We start from the raw sequence: 16,747 nt of genomic DNA on the forward strand, positions 1-16,747 counted from the left end.
ACTAGGTGCTTAAACTAATCGAGTATTTCAGTCTTCGGTGGTTTGCCAACTTCTAAGGAATCATAAAACAAAACAAAGATAAATACACTTAACATCAAACTATGTTGAATACAGTCCAGTTTTGTGAAGATTCATATAGGACCACAATCTTGCAATGCCTCATCTTCATCGTTTATTATGATCCTGCTAACAATGGAAAGATGCGGAAATCATATCCTTTGATAGCATAGTGTAACAAACATAATCAGAAGACCCAGATAGAAGTCCTCATTTTGTCCCTTATCAATTGGGGGACCATACACTCTATTTTCCCAGAACGGTCCCAGTTTGTGCTGTTGAACATACTTATAATGCTATTCTCTTTCAATCTCAAAACCACCTCCATTGAACAATAAATAATATGGTCACCCTACTTATGTCTAACCTTGAAGATTCATCTAAGAGTTCCTCAATTACAGAACTGAGGATCAAACTGAAATAATATATACAAAAGGGATTTGCAAGCTCTTAAGCACTACATACATGTAAGGTTTTATCACCATAATTGGAAAAGTTTTGTCAATATAGTATCAAATAACATAATAAGATGTGCTGTCTTAAGAAAACATTGTATCTTTCTTTCTTATTTCCTTCCTTCACTCATTCAACAAATGTTCACTGGGTTAGTTAGCATAAGCCAGGGAGTGTGCTTGTCATTAGGGCTAGAGATGGGGAAAAAAAGAAAAAAGAAAAAAGAAATTGGTTCTTATTCACCCATAGATTTTATATTAGTGTGTCTGAAAATTAATCCTATTGGAAAAATACAAATAAATAAAGGTAAACCTATTTTTTTCCATTAAATTGGAGAGACAGCTCAAGTGCAGAAAGGTGAAAGCTCTCAGATCACTCTGCAACTCAGTCCATTTGGGACAGAAACTAAAACTCAAGAATCCTGGTTCACATCCACGCTCTGGCCAGTTCATTATCTTGTTTTTAAAGGATTAATGGAAATTCTTATAGTGTCCTTGATCTTACCTCAAGAGATCTCCTAGTTCATCCTGGCCTCCAGGCAGGATTGCCTTTAAAGGTAAAACAAAAATAAGGCTAATCCTTGCAATTGTGAAAAAAGTTGGTCAGTCACGGTTATACTGGCTTCACAAATCAATCTTCAGGATGTTATTTTTAAGCTTAATGGCCTCATCTTCAGAACTTTATGAGCTGCCATCGCCCTACAGACCTCAAAAGAGTCCAACATTCTCGGCTGAGGAATGGAGGACTTTGAACGGAAATAAAAGGAAGAAGAGAAGACTTCCATAGTCAAATGACCAAATTAATCACAACTGAGCACAGTTTTGGCTGCAGATCTACAAAGGTAAGTTTTCAGGGTAAAGATAAACAATAGTCTTTTTCTGCTATATTCTGGGGCTGTCAACACAGCGAGTCCGTTTGACACTAATACTACACTATAAACACAAAGGGAGTAAGATTATGAATCACTAATATAGATGCACCTAAATAAATATATGCTTCAGTTTCAAAAGACCAGTCAGAGCCTAACTATCTGCATCTTCCACATGCCTTCCGGCTTCCAAAACCATATTTTAATCAGCTCTATTCTACGGGAGTCAGAAAACATCCTGACAAATCTGAGCCCACTGCCTGTTCTGATGCAGCTGTACCAGCCATTCAGAGAGCTCCAAGTGCCCTCTTTTGGCCTGCAGAGAGAACTGCAATCCCCTTATATTGTCAAAAGAGCCCTTTGGAGAAAAGAATGTGTTTACAACAAAGCCATTTACTTATGAGAAAACCACAATGCTGACTAGACAAGTGGAAGTTGCCTCCAGTCAAAGCACTTCTGCTTTCAGAAAGCCTCATTAAATGAGTTCCAATGGGCATCGCTCTCAACCCTGGTTAGCAAACGCAGCTCACTCTTAATGGCTCTCAAACGGTAGATTTCAATAGCAATTCATCAAGGAACACATGGTTCTCTCTTCTAAGCTACCTGTGAGGACAGGTTGTGGTCAACAGTTATCTGTCCTCTTCTTCTCCATTTAGAATTGATATCATTCTGTCCTACACGGTAGTTAGCTATTGACAAAATAGCTTGTCAATTCCATGAGGGCATGGACTATATTATTGTTTATCTCTATACGCCTAGATCCCAGCGCAGTGCCTGGCATGTAGCTGGGGCTCTGTAAAAATTGAAAGGATCGTGGGATGTGAAGGAACTCATCTGGGGAAAATCTTCCGTAGTATCATTGTTGGAATGGATGTTCTCCCTTCAATCTACGTTGATCTCATTCCCTGGTAAACTTTGCAGTGGCTTTCCTTGTAGCACTTTTGTAACTTGAGCACAGCAATAAGAATCCAATGGTATTAGGTAGCATAAGTTTTTCAAAGGCAAGAAGAGGAACTCAAACTTTGATCATCCCTTTACTCAGTCTCTGCCTTTTAAACTCTACAGAAAATATAGTGTAAGGTTAGCTGCAACCCTCAGCTCAGTTGGTTATACTCAGGTAAAAAATTTGAAACCTATCAGGTCAACATCAAGCCTTATAATATATTCTCATGAAAAATGTCACCTATGTTTGAAAGATATCCTTGAGCAATCTTAAGATATCTTGCAATATCCTAAAGTAAATATTTTCTCAGGAGATCAGCACATCACCTTCACCACTCTGACTAGTGTTCTTGCTGCGTATGGTGGGTGGCTGTTGTGGAGATGCTTGCTTGATAAACTGTAGTGAAACATGTTTAATGTAACATATAACTAAGATATTACTGAATGTGACTTTCTGAAATTCCAAAGGACAAATTAGCTGTGCGTTCATCTACAGCCTAAATCACACGGCACAATACAAGTCCATAATGGCTGCCTATATGACCAAGTCAAGTTGTATCAGGACTACCTCAAAGAGATTTGAATATGTATTGGGCATACTTCGATCAGATAAGGCCACTCTTTGTCATGAATTGGCATTTACTGAGCACACACTAGATCCAGGGCACCTTGGCAGTTACTCAATTAGGAAAGTAATAGATGGTGCCAAGGACCGTGTTCCCCAATGATAGGGACTCAGTCCACTTAACTGACAACTTGAATGGCCAACACTTACAGAAACTAGTTGAAACACATGCCCAACTAGAGACACCACCATATAAATGAATAGAATTAAACCTAATGTAGCAACATAGTAATAAATGGCACACTCAAATCTACTCAGTATCTATCTGTGTAGAAAAAATATATTAAAATATAATGAATCTTTTGAATGATATTTGTTGGCAGGGCTAAGTAGAAGCTATAAATTCACCTCTGTCTTTCCCTAGTCCAAAAAGTCTTTATAAAGTAACTAAAATGAGAATATTACTTTCAAATTAAAATCTGTGACAAAAGGTGAAAAGTAAAGCGTCAGTGGATAAAAAGACAGGACAACATATAAGTAGGACAAATATCTTTGCGAGAAATAAACAATTTGTTTAAAAGGTAAATTTTAAAAATCTAAAGTGTTACCTCTTATTTTACCCTAATATTTGAAGAACTAATGACTAAATGGCAATGTGACAGTAATACAATCTAATGGGACAAGTAAAAGTAATTAATTAGTGGAGATTTTATAAATTTACTTTTTTAAAAACACAATAGATAGAAAGCAGAGAGATTTATAAATGGGGGATACTAGTCTTTAAGGCAATGGGAAACTTCCATTTTAAGTCTTAGCTCTAAAGTATATCATTAATAAAAATCAACTTTCACCGACTAGTAGATAAAACTTTGATATCTATGTATGTCCATGTATGTGTATGTAAACATAGACCTGTCTGTACAAATGTATTTGAATATATATATATATATATATATATATATATATATAGATATATATATATATAGATATATATAGATATATATAGATATATATAGATATATATACGTTCCATACATAGTCATAAAACACACTTGCTTGGGGAAATATTTAAATTGAGAAATAAACCCATAAATCTCTTCTGCAGAAACTATTTGTTAGCATTTCCCCTAAACACATACTCAGCAAAGAAAATATGATATTAAATATGATATACTTATTAACATTTTCTCCCTGGGCTGCAACATTCAGTATTGAGCATCATGCATAACCTTTCAGTTAAACAGAAAAAGAGGTTTTGTGAAAAATATGCTCAGTCCTTCGCTATGGCTGTATTGTCAGCAAGTTAAGAATGTCCACTACTGCTGAGTCATCCACTGCCTCGTGAAAACAGGAGAGGATACAGAATGAAATACAGAAAATAACAAAGAAAACGATTATATTTAAAAACACTAAAATATTTTAAAATTGAAAATTATGGTAAAATACTATATGTGCTTCTTTAACTTATTAAATACCAATATCTAGCAATGGATTTAAGAACCACCATAATTTTAAAGTGGTGATGAGCATAAATGGCATTTTGCGAGATCTGCAACAGCTATAATATGCTATAAAATTATCTGTGATCTCTACTGATGGCAAATTCACAAGTATCGATAAAACTATTGTGGTTGACTGCTTACATTTATAATCAAAAGAAATGTTAAATTTCAGTGAGAAATTAGTGAAAAAAAAATATATAATTTTTTTTCCCATCCATGTTCGTGGACTCCTGTATCTTAAAAAACCCCGATGAAAGCTTGCAGTACATACATACTGGTCTTTAATGGTCTCGTTTGGGTAAAGCAATAGTAATGTATTACTTATTTATGAATAAAACGTGTGCCTATATTCCCTCCTGCGTTATTGATACACTTACAGAAATCTTTACAGTGCCACACTTATGCAGAAAAAAAAATGCTTACTGTTATACATTTTAAGATTATTAATGAAACTGTCAAGGCTAATTACTAAAGAATTGAATTTGTTTCTAGACATAACATTGGGGTGAGGAGATATTAGAGAATTAAATGACAAACAGGTAAAATAACTGGAAGACCAAAGTTGGACAACTAAGTTCACAAACTTTCCACCATGCACTTCCATGATGGAAAGTTCACGAACTTAATTGTCCATCCTTTTGTATACCTGGATATTTTAATAGAATAGTGAAATATTTAATTCAGTGGTGATTAAAAGTGGTCTTGAGATTTTGCATACAAAGATGTTCACTAATCATTGTTTACAAGTGTTGTTCTATGGCTGCAACTCTGGGATTGAATAGCATGCACTACAAGGCTAGATATATCATAGCTGAAGCTTGAAAAAGCTGAGTGAAGTAAATTATCAGAAAAAATAGAGAGAAAACAGCATTCTAGGAGCTTGGCCTGGGAAGAGAATTGAGGGAAGGGAGTAGGGTAAGGATGGTAATGGTAAGGACTGGAGTCACGGTTAAGAAAAAACGAGGTTTGAAAGTCTGAAACAATATTGAGGTTTTCCATTTCCTGGACATCAAAGCCTCTCCTCTGGGTGGCATTTGAGATTTTAAAATACATCCCTACCCTCCAAGCTAAACTATTCACTATTTTCTAAACTCGTTAGTGTACTTTTCCATCAGCATACCCTATGCTCTTTTTTTAATGTTTTTCTTTTCATCTCTACTTATAAAAATCTCACTCATTCTTCAAGATAAAGTTCAGATGGCAACGCCTTAAAGTCTTTTCTAATGAACACTCTCAAGTTAGAATTAATCTCTGCTCTACTTTGGCCTTTCACTATAACACCAGACCACACCATGCCCGTCACTGGGTTGGCTGTGTAAATAACTGATTAAAATGACTAGATTTGTATGGCAAATATCATAAGTTCCTCATGTTTGATGTTCTCTGTAGCATTTAGTATCATGCCTAGAATACAACAGCTACTTAATAAATGTTTCTATATTATCAGCGATATCTCATCAACATGAACCAATTCAATGATTCTGTACCATTCATGGAGCCATGTCTCTCCTGACTAGTGGAAATACCCAGGATGAAGATGTAATTGTCTATTCATTACATGTCAGCTACAGAAATAACCTCACCAGCCATCTTCTCCTTTGTTGGATTTTAATAATGAAAACATTAAAGTCCAGAAAAGTTTTTCTTATTACCCAAGATCACAGAACCTAAAAAAATAATGTGGATTTTTTTTTTTAATTTATTGGGGTGACAATTGTTAGTAAAATTACATAGATTTCAGGTGCACAATTCTGTATTACATCATCTATAAATCCCATTGTGTGTTCATCACCCAGAGTCAGTTCTCCTTCCATCACCATATATTCGATCCCCCTTACCCTCATCTCCCACCCCCCACCCCCCACCTCCCTTACCCTCTGGCAACCACTAAACTATTGTCTGCTTGGGAATGAAGAAGTTAAATTATCACTCTTTGCAGATGACATGATGCTATATATAGAAAACCCTAAAGACTCCACCAAAAAGCTATTAGAAACAATCAACGAATACAGTAAAGTTGCTGGCTACAAAATCAACGCACAAAAGTCCATTGCCTTCCTATATACTAACAATGAAATCTCAGAAAAAGAAATAAAAAGAAAATTCCTTTTGCAATTGCAGCAAAAAGAATAAAATACCTAGGAATAAACTTAACCAAGGATGTGAAAGACCTATATGCTGAAAACTATAAGACATTTTTGAAAGAAATTGAAGAAGACACAAAGAAATGGAAAGACATTCCGTGCTCATGGATTGGAAGAATCAACATAGTTAAAATGGCCATATTACCCAAAGCAATATACAGATTCAATGCAATCCCCATCAAAATCCCAATGGCGTATTTTAAAGAAATAGAACAAAAAATCATCAGATTTGTTTGGAACCACAAAAGACCCCGAATAGCCAAAGCAATCTTAAAAAAAAAAGAACAATAATGGAGGTATCACACTCCCTGACTTTGGCTTGTACTACAGGGCCACAATAATCAAAACAGCATGGTACTGGCAGAAAAACAGACACATAGACCAATGGAATAGAATTGAGAACCCAGAAATAAAACCACATAAATATGGACAGATAATTTTTGACAAAGAAGCTAAAAACATACAATGGAGCAAAGACAGCCTCTTCAATAAATGGTGCTGGGAGAATTGGATAGCCAGGTGCAAAAGGTGAAACTGGACTGCTATTTGTCACCATGTACCAAAGTTAGTTCAAAATGGATCAAAGACTTAAGTATAAGACCTGATACAATAAACTGCATAGAAGAAAACATAGGTACTAAACTTATGGACCGTGGATTTTCTAATACACAGCTCACTGATCTTTTGGTTTCACTATAAAATGTATGAAGAAGAGAAGACAACAGGAGCTCTGCGTTGAAAGGCCATAATCTTCACCATATTAAATTAAAACGCTCTTGGAGCGTTTGAGTTGCTTGCTTTTTTTTTTATTAACAACAAATTAAAAATAAATGGAAAATTGACAAGACAGTAAATGCTACATCATAGGAACAACTGGACAGTGCTGAACTTGAAGATAAAAGACATCATGAACAAGCTGTAAAGAGCTGAGAAAGACAGAAGAAGCAATATGGGGTAGGAGCTGGGGAAAGATGAGTAGAGAGGGTAGGAGAGGTTGACATACGTCTCCCTGATGTTTCCCATCATCACTTTAGTTCTTCTGGTGCCTCACACCAAATGCCCAAATATCTCCCTTTTCTCACCTCCTCATATATTAGTCCATCAGCAAATCCTGTTGGCTCTACCTGCAACATACATGTAGAATTTAACCATTTCTCACCACCTCCACTATCGTCTCTTGCCTAGATTATTGCAATATCCGCCTAAGTGGTCTCTACTTCTGTTTTTGCAGTCGATTCTCAGCACAGCAATCATGGTGACCCAGTTAAAATGTTGTGAGGTCACATCATTTCTCTGCTTGAAGTCCTCCAGTGGCTTCGCATCAGCCTCTAGATAAGAGCTCAGGTCCTCACTTGGTCGCCTCCTCACTCACCATTAACTAGAACTTCACCTCCCACTATCGTACTCTCACTCAACTCCAGCCACACTGGTCTCCTCTCTAGCCTCTCTAATCCAGGCCCACTGCCACCTCTAGGGCTTTGAACTTGCCCTTCCATGACAAGGAAGAGCCTGGCTGGTTCCACAGTCTAGTTCAAAAGTCAAGTTCTCAGTGAGACCTTCTCTGGACACCTATCTAAACTCAACCTGCTTTCCCCTCATGATTCATTTGCACTGCCTGTGCTTTCTTTATTCCCTGCAGGTCTTAGCATGGGATATTATACTTATTTATTTTGTTTATGTTAGCTCAAATAAAATGTTAGCTCAAATAAAATGTTAGCTCAATGAGGGCTTTTTGCTTTTTCCTATCCTTTTTTTTTTTTTTTTTTTTTTTCATTGATGTATCTTTAGTGCCTGGAATGCCAGATGATATCTAGTAGGTGGTGAATAAATATTTGCTGAATAAACTAATGAACAAATGCACAAATCACACTCTAATAGGCTCTTTACATATGAAAACTTGCACCTACCTATAGGAAAACTTTACCCACATTCTAAAATCATTTAAAACTAAGCAAATTCTCCAAAAGGTAATTAAGATTTTTTCTTCCAGAGGCAAATTAGACAATTTCCTACTGACTAAAGAACTCCCTACTTGATCATTGGAATTTATTAAGCACACCAAATTCTCAGATTGCATATAAAAGGAGTGCGTGTGCGTGTGTGTGTGTAAGGAAAGGGAACAAAAAGGCTGTGTTTTAGAGAGAGTAATGTCCTTCAGACCTAAAAATTAGTAAAGGCATGATTGGCAGGCATCAAATTAGTTGGTTACTAAGAAACCACAATAAAGAGCTTTGCCAAAACTGGAATATGAACTAAAGAAATCCCAGAAAGGACAGAAGCTGGTCTCTGGAACTCTGAAGTTGTCCTTCTGAGCCTTTGGAACTCTGGGTATGATTCTCACTCTAAAATCAGTTCCACAATGTTTCATAATATTCATTTCAGAAATTTTCCATAAATTTCAGGTAACTTTATGATCCAAACTTAGTGAAAATGTGTTAATCATTGATGGTACCTAGAATCTAGAATGTATTTTATAAATGTTATCAACGAATATTGAACAGAACTTTACAGCTTATACAGTATTTTACTATAAATTGTTTTTAAGTACATGAGATACATTTTTGTATTTTACCTTCCCCCCAATATTTGCCACCTATTTTATCTGTATTTTCCCTGATCATGAATTTTATCTATTTTTATTTAAATCCTATATGGAACAAGGTGAAAAGAGCTAGCTAGCTAAATATGTGGATGCCAAGTTTCATTATCCATATTTTGCAGATAAGGAAACTGAAACTCAGAGAGTTTAAATAAATATGTCCAAGGCCACACACCTCACTCAATTAAGAAGCTGAGACGCTCACAGAGATGATCTGACCCATGCTCTGCCTACCCAACCACACTTCTTTTCTGTGATGTGCCATCCAAACTAGTGTAATGCTTTGTCCAAAATGTTAATCTAGTATAAAATATCACCTTGCGTGGTACTTACTTGTCTAAGGTTGTCCCTCCAGCTGCAGTATAAACTCTTCAAGTTTTCATATGTAAACCTGAGATGACCAGTCGGATCGGCCTCTCTGTACTTAGCCCTGTGTGTGCCCCATGCCTGGCACAGTTGTATTCACCTCGGCTGACAGCATGGCCGTGTGAGTGTACACACTCACTGAATGCCTCAATCTCTACCTAGTGCTCTGTTCATTCTCTGGCCCTCGCCCAAGGTCCATTAGCACGCACACCAGGCTATTGTCCAAAGAAATTTGTTGGACATGAGTTTAGGCATCGGAGCTGTCTATCTTATCCTAGCGCAGTGCCTGGCACATGTTGGATGTTCAGTAAGAGTAGCTAAAGTTGCTTAAAATGATTGAAATATTTAAAATAAGGGATACATGGATTGGAACATGGACATTTACAGTATACCCAATATTTGTGGTATTCTAGTCATAATAACACCCCTAGCAAGATGATGTATAATGACATCACGAAACTCACTTTAAAATCCAGATGCATCAGGATGTTTCCCAGCATAGCCACTCAAGTCCAGTGAGGGACGCTCCAGAAAAACCTCTCAGTGGGCTCAACATGCGACCTCTGGAGGACGCAGAGCCTGGAGGCTGACTCTAGTCTGGATAGAGTACAAATGTGTGAGGCTTGCAGGCCCTGCTTCCTTTTATGGCCAGGAGAAGAGAGGGCTTTGGTGGAAGCAGCCTGCCCTTCCAGATTTTATAATACAAAAGAGCCAAATGTTTCCTTTGAGCCAAAATAGATGCCAAGGAAAGTAGCAGGACTTGAGTTGCCATCAAAGGGCCATGACCAAGTGGTCACCCTCCAGGATTAGGTGACTCCAACAGAAAGAACCGGGACCAGGGTCAGCCAGAGGTTACATCTCCTTTGCCAGGGAATAATGCTATAATAGAGGTTTCTAGGAAACCCAAAAAAATCTCCCATCTGCCACTCACAGGATTACAAAGTCATATGACCACTGCACTAATTAAGAAAGACTTTTATCTTTCCTTCCCCTTCTGTCCCTCACCTCACCTTGAACTTGAGAAGTGAGTAGGACAAAGTGGAATACAGAAGGCAAAGATAGACCACATATCCTCCTTCCCCACCGCAGGTTTCTAAGCCTGAGTCAGGCTGGGAGTCATGGCGTGTGAAGGTAAGGAGAGGTTCTTTAAATTGAACATGATAGTTTGAATATGACATTCCAGATACTGGGCTTCCTAGTTGAGAACCCTTTCTGTGCATCGTGCTGCTTACTGTTTTCACATATGCCTATTATACATCATATATGTCAGACCACACAGCATAGAGCTTAGGAGCTCTGGCTAATGAGGCAGACAGACGTGCCCTTGGGTAAGTTACTTATCCTCGGTAAGCCTCAGTTTCCTCACTTGCAAAGGAGAAAAACAATAGCACTACTTGAGCAGGTTGTTGTGAAAATGTGGTAGTACATGTGAAGCAGTAGAAGATTCATGCATTTAACCAAAATTTATTGACTAGTTACTGTATTAGTTGCCTAGAGCTGCAGTAACGAAGTACCACAAACTAGGTAGCTTAGAACAACAAAAGTTATTGTTTCACAGTTCTGGAGGCCAGACGACTAAAATCAAAGGGTTGTCTGGGCTCTGCTCTCTCCGAAGTTTCTAGCGAAGGATCTGTTCCAAGCATCTCTCTTAGCCTCTCTTGGGGCAGCATAATTCCAGTTTTCACAAGACATTCTGTGTGTGTGTGTGTGTGTGTGTGTGTGTCCAAACTGCCTTTTATAAGGCCACCAGTCATACTGGATTGGGGCCCACCCTTCTCCAGTGTAACCTTATCATAACTAATGACATCTACAACAATTATATTTCCAAATGAGATCACATTCTAATGTCCTGGGGATTAGCACTTAAACCTATGAATTTTTAGGGAACACAATTCAATCCATAACACCTATTGTGTGCCAGAAACCTCTAGGTACTGACAGCCCAGAAGTGAATAAACTGTACTTTAGGGTATTTGTGCTCTAGTTGAGAAAGCCACACAATAAATGTGCAAACAAATAAATAAACAAGATAACTTCAGATAGACATAAGAGCTCTGAAGAAGGTAAAATAATGAATTAGAGCTGTGGTCCTCAAACATTTTGGTCTCCTCATCCGCTTTTCTCCTTGAACCCCAAAAGCTTTTGTATATGTGCATTATATATCTGTCAATATTTACCATTTTAGAAATTTATTCTATTTCATCCATTGTTCTAAGTTCAAAAATCGGTGACGTGTTTAATGTTTCATGTGGAAACACTAAGTTTAATGTAACAAAAATCTAAATAAATTAATGCTCCAAAAAAGGTAAAATTTTAGTGTCCACATTTATAACAAAAAAATACATGATTTTTATTCCATCATGGAATGTTGGCTCAAGTGATCATTCAAAAATCACACTTAGCTACACAATATCCACTCAAATGTCTTAGCAACATGTACTTATTAGTAGATAACTTATTGCCAGTTACCTCTAAGCTTGTGGTTCTCAGCCTAGCTGTACTTTAGAATCACCTGGTGAGCTTAAAAAGTTTTGATGACTAAACGCCACCCCAAAACTATTTGAGTCAGGATGTTTGGACATGGGTTCTTCTGAGTATCAGTGCTAATTTCCTTATTTCACCATAGATAATTAAGTAAGCTACAGTAGCTCTAAAAAATTGAAACCAAGCAGACACAAATGCTATACAGGTGATTTCAAGCCAGGATTGAGAACCACTGCTCTAGTCTAGATGAATATGAACTCCAACAGGCATGGATTAGTAAGATCAAACTCTCTCTCAATAGTCTGAGAATCCTCAACCTGACCTTTCTCTGCTCCATGGAATCATTTTGATCCAACATGACTATGAACTAGAATATGTACATTATATTAATTCCACCTGTATATAGACAATCAAGTGATTTCAATGCTGGAAGGAAAAGTTCAGCTCTTGCTGTCTTGGAAAATGCCCAACAATCTGTCCTGCATAAAGGTTGAAATACCAAATAATGTTGCTTCCTACAAAACTGAATTAGACTGTGACCTCAAATGTTAATATATTCAGATCTTTCCTGTGCCCTCAGAAGGTCAAATATTCACAACAGTCATAAAATCTACACTGCCCTATCCTCCCAGGATTTCTGAGGCTGCAGTAACAAATTATAAAATTAAAGAAAAATTCCATATTAAAGGAAAGTTATAGTCTAAGAAAAAGGAAGACTTCATGAAGATGCAGCTAAACAGAAAATATGTCATTAATACGACACTGACACCTAATAGTTGTGCCATGCTTTACAATTTACAAAACTCTTTTGTATCTGTCAGTTGATCTTCACAACAGTTGTATTTGGCAACTATTACTCATATTTCCATTTCCTAAATAAGGAAATAGAGATTACAACACGTCAAGTGACTCATCCAATGTTAAAGGCACAGATAAGACTTGAACTCAGGTCTTATGAAACCTTGAGCCTTTAACTGCCTTTTCCTCTATGTGGGAATGTGTCAGTGTTTCCTGAACAGATTTTCCTGTTAGGTACTTCTTTCCCAGACCAAATAAAGGCAAAAATCTTTTTCTAAATTTTATCAATTATAACCACCACTCAAACGTCAGAAAGGATGAATTCATTCACTAGAATAATATCTTTTTCACCAAAGATTACTGGACATTTTCTATTCTTTACTTTCATTAACAACAGTTTAAGACCAACAGTTAATCAGTAGAACCAGTTTGGGGCCGACTCTTCACATGATATACAGCATTGTTTTAAAGACTATTTTTCTCAGTATTCTCTCTAAAGTAAGTCAAATAAACTGTAATAACTGAAAAGTCTAACCAAACAGACATGAATACAATCACCCCTCGGAGACAATTCTGAGTCAAATGAAGAGGCACAGGCTAAAATAAAGAAACAATTGCTCTCTTAGCATTTTATCTAAAAATCTGATCTGATAAAGAACGTAATAATGGTAACCCACAAAAAAAGGCAGTATTTTGAGTGATGAATATGAAATGCCCCACTTAAAATAACATCTGTGGCTTTTTGTAACCAATAATAATAAAATGATTCTCTTTGGTTTGTGTTCTCGTGGAGAGGCTAAGGCAGAAATGGCCCTCAGAGTAACAGGATGGTAGGGACACCCTCTCCTTTCATATTAATCCCCAAAATAGCAGTCAATTTTTACAGACACAAATAGCCAAATGAAAACTGGATGGAATAAGAGACCGGGAGCAACAGAAAAGCAGATGCTTTGGCGGGCAGGTCGGCTATAAATGTTGGTTTCCCAGGATTTTGATAGCGAGAGTGTTTATCTTATTGAAAGCAGAGTCTAATTGAATAAAAGAGTTTTTAAAATCATGGGCCATTAATTAGGCGGCATGGGGTAAAGCAGGGATTCAGTAATGTAAGAGACTTCTGGGAGCCACAGGCTGCACTCATCGATTCTGTCAGGTTGCCAGAGGAACGAGCAAGCTGAATGTTTTGACTCTTCTGGAAACCTACCTGATACATTTGGAAGTGGCTTCCCCATGCATTGCCTCTGTTCAAATCATCCCATAATTACTCTGGCACTGTAAGCCGCAAACTTGGCGGGCTCTGAGAGATATCAGATGTTTTTCTCATGCTTGCTGAACCTCTCTTAGACAAATTTTGCATTGTTTTTTGTGTCAGTTTTATCGTGGAACATCGTGTTGCCATCTGGGAAGAAAAACAACATGGTAGAGGAGCAGCTGGTGAATGGCGATGGCCAAATAAACATTGGCAGGCACAGGCCATTAGGTGAGATAAGAGGGATGGGCGGCCGCCAACACAGACAATCCCTCACCCCTGGAACATCTTTCACTGTCCCCTTCTCGATTATCTTCATTCAAATTCATGGCCATTTTTCATTCAGAGGCTCAAGCTCTCGACTGTCAGGTATTGGGCTTTCCTTTTTTGCCCTAGAGGAACAAGATAGATCTCCAAAGTGCCCACCAATTGAATTTCTATCCCTGAGCAGGACAATGGCCTTCTTGAAACAAGGAGAAAGCTTCTGCTACCTTAACAGAAAGGCTCCTCTGAGGAATGAGAGGGTACCAAAGCCCTCACCAAGCTTTCCAACCAATTTGGTGGCCATTATTTTGACCATACCCAACGTCATCAACATTTATGGCTTTCAAATCCTTAAATCTTTTAAGGACCATAAGTATGATAAACCACTGTAAATAATACCAACACATCTTTGGAAGCAGGGCAGCAAGGAGAAGTAAGTCACACTTGATTAACAAAGTTATCCCCCATGCTTTCTTGTTTCTAAGATATAATTTTTCCATTGTAACATTTCTAGAATCGCATGTCTGCATGCATAGAATAGATGTCTAAAAAAATATCTGACAACCTCCAGGCAGCAAAATAAGTTGTGAAGTGCCAATAATCATTACTACTTGCATATGTGCAAACTGGTGAACATTCAAAGGTGAATATTCATCCAACCACCTCCATTGTGTTATTCTACTGTTGAATCCAACATGGTTGAGCTTTTAACTTAAATTAGGATTCAAAGTTTTGGCTTAAAATATCTTCAAAAGATTACATATTGAATACAGTATTACATTTAAGTTGTTCAGTTTACAGGAATTTGTTTCACATAGGCAATATGATCGGAGGCAATGGAAAGCATTAAATCACTTAAAATAACACAACAGTTTTTAAGTTAGTTGAGGTTGGAACATTGAGTATATATGTCATGGAGACTGACCCTCAAACTAGAACATCTACCTGACAAAAACCTTCTGACTAACTTTCAGTATATAATTCAATTAAGGTAAAATTACATATATTATTAGGTTGGTCCAAAAATAATTACAGTTTAAAAGGTTAAAAATAATTGCAAAAATTGCAATTACTTTTGCACCAACCTAATAATATAAAATAATAGAATTGTATATAATATAATTAATTATATATAATACATAAAATATAATTATAATATAACATATAATTATATATAATGTGATTAATTGGTATATATTACTAATTTCCCCTTAATTTATTACTCATTTCCCTTTAATTTAATTATATATTGAATATATATTCAATAATATATATTATATATTCAACATATATTACACATAATTTTTCATATATATATGAATTTAACCAGAAAGGAAATGGAAATACAAACAAAACCCTAGAGCTCTCGATAATATATAGTCCTAAAAGGGATGAAGTTACAAGCAACAAGAGCAGTAGACCACCATCACATTTATGAAGGCCAGTGACTGAAAAACTTTGAATGCTTGAGTAAAAAAGCTTAAACACAAATTTGATTGTGATAGTTGTGACAAAGGTATGAAACTACATGCATCACCGATTACAAAAAACATACATAAATCTAAGTACAGTTAATATATTGTTTCTTCCACCACCAAAAACAAACAAAAAAAACGTTGATGATGATGTTAGAGGAAATAGTCTTTCAGAATTGTTGGGAATCATCTAATCCATCCCTTTGTTTTAAAAAGTAAGGTCTTAAGTTCTACAGATCACTTGTGATAGAACTCAAACTAGAAATTATGAGCAAAGCAACAGGACTTCATAAAAAGGAGAATGGGAGAATGTGAAATGAAATGCCTTGACCTAAGGGATAGGTCAAATTAGGACCAACCAGTGACTCTCCTTAAACATCAGAACAAGTTCTCTGTAAACATCCTCTCTACTAAATCAATCCTCATTTATGTGTCTATGATTAAACATGATCAAGAAGGTTGCTGGGAAAATCTAAGAAACAAAAACATAAAGAAAACTCCCCAAAAGTCTATTTAGATACATTTCAATATTATTCATGAGAAAAGTCAGTCACTCTGAATGTTTCAATAAATTATATAATTTATGTGTAGCCACCTTCTTTTGTCAATGCCCTATTCATTCTTTTGACATCTGTCAGGTAAGTATTGATAATTGCTATTGCCTTGATTTCAGCTCCAAGGAGATTAATTGAGTTAGTATCTCCTGTAGGGACAATAGAGTTAGTCGGGCTCCCTCTCCCAGCCAGCTGATGATCCTGACTGGCCTGCTGGTCCAGTAAGATAGAAGGCCGCGCTGGCACCATCCATCCTGATGTTACTGTTTATGCACCCTTATGTCAGCACCCTGGCTGTGCACCTCTTTTGTCTCTGTATGGTCCAGCCATTTTAGGGGACAGGATGGAGACTGAGCTGAGGCAGAGAGGCATGGCTGAGGCGGAGACCGTGGGGACATGGTAGAGACCATGGTAGAGGCTGTATTGTACA

General features: G+C 36.9%; 1 protein-coding gene and 1 long non-coding RNA gene across 2 annotated transcripts in view; one reads left to right on the forward strand and one right to left on the reverse strand.

Annotated features, from left to right (window-relative positions):
* LOC141570601 (uncharacterized) overlaps nucleotides 1–16,747 on the reverse strand; it is a 680,999-nt gene that overhangs the window by 615,850 nt on the left and 48,402 nt on the right. The window lies entirely within an intron of this gene.
* TMCO5A (transmembrane and coiled-coil domains 5A) overlaps nucleotides 14,192–16,747 on the forward strand; it is a 35,441-nt gene continuing 32,885 nt past the window's right edge. Inside the window, exon 1 of the mRNA XM_088796398.1 lies at nucleotides 14,192–14,276. Within this exon, the coding sequence (XP_088652524.1) occupies nucleotides 14,192–14,276 (85 nt within the window). The remainder of the gene's footprint in view (nucleotides 14,277–16,747) is intronic.

The sequence above is a fragment of the Rhinolophus sinicus genome, chromosome 3 (genome assembly GCF_057876585.1).
Source record: "Rhinolophus sinicus isolate RSI-liver-muscle chromosome 3, RSI-T2T, whole genome shotgun sequence".
NCBI lineage: Eukaryota > Metazoa > Chordata > Mammalia > Chiroptera > Rhinolophidae > Rhinolophus > Rhinolophus sinicus.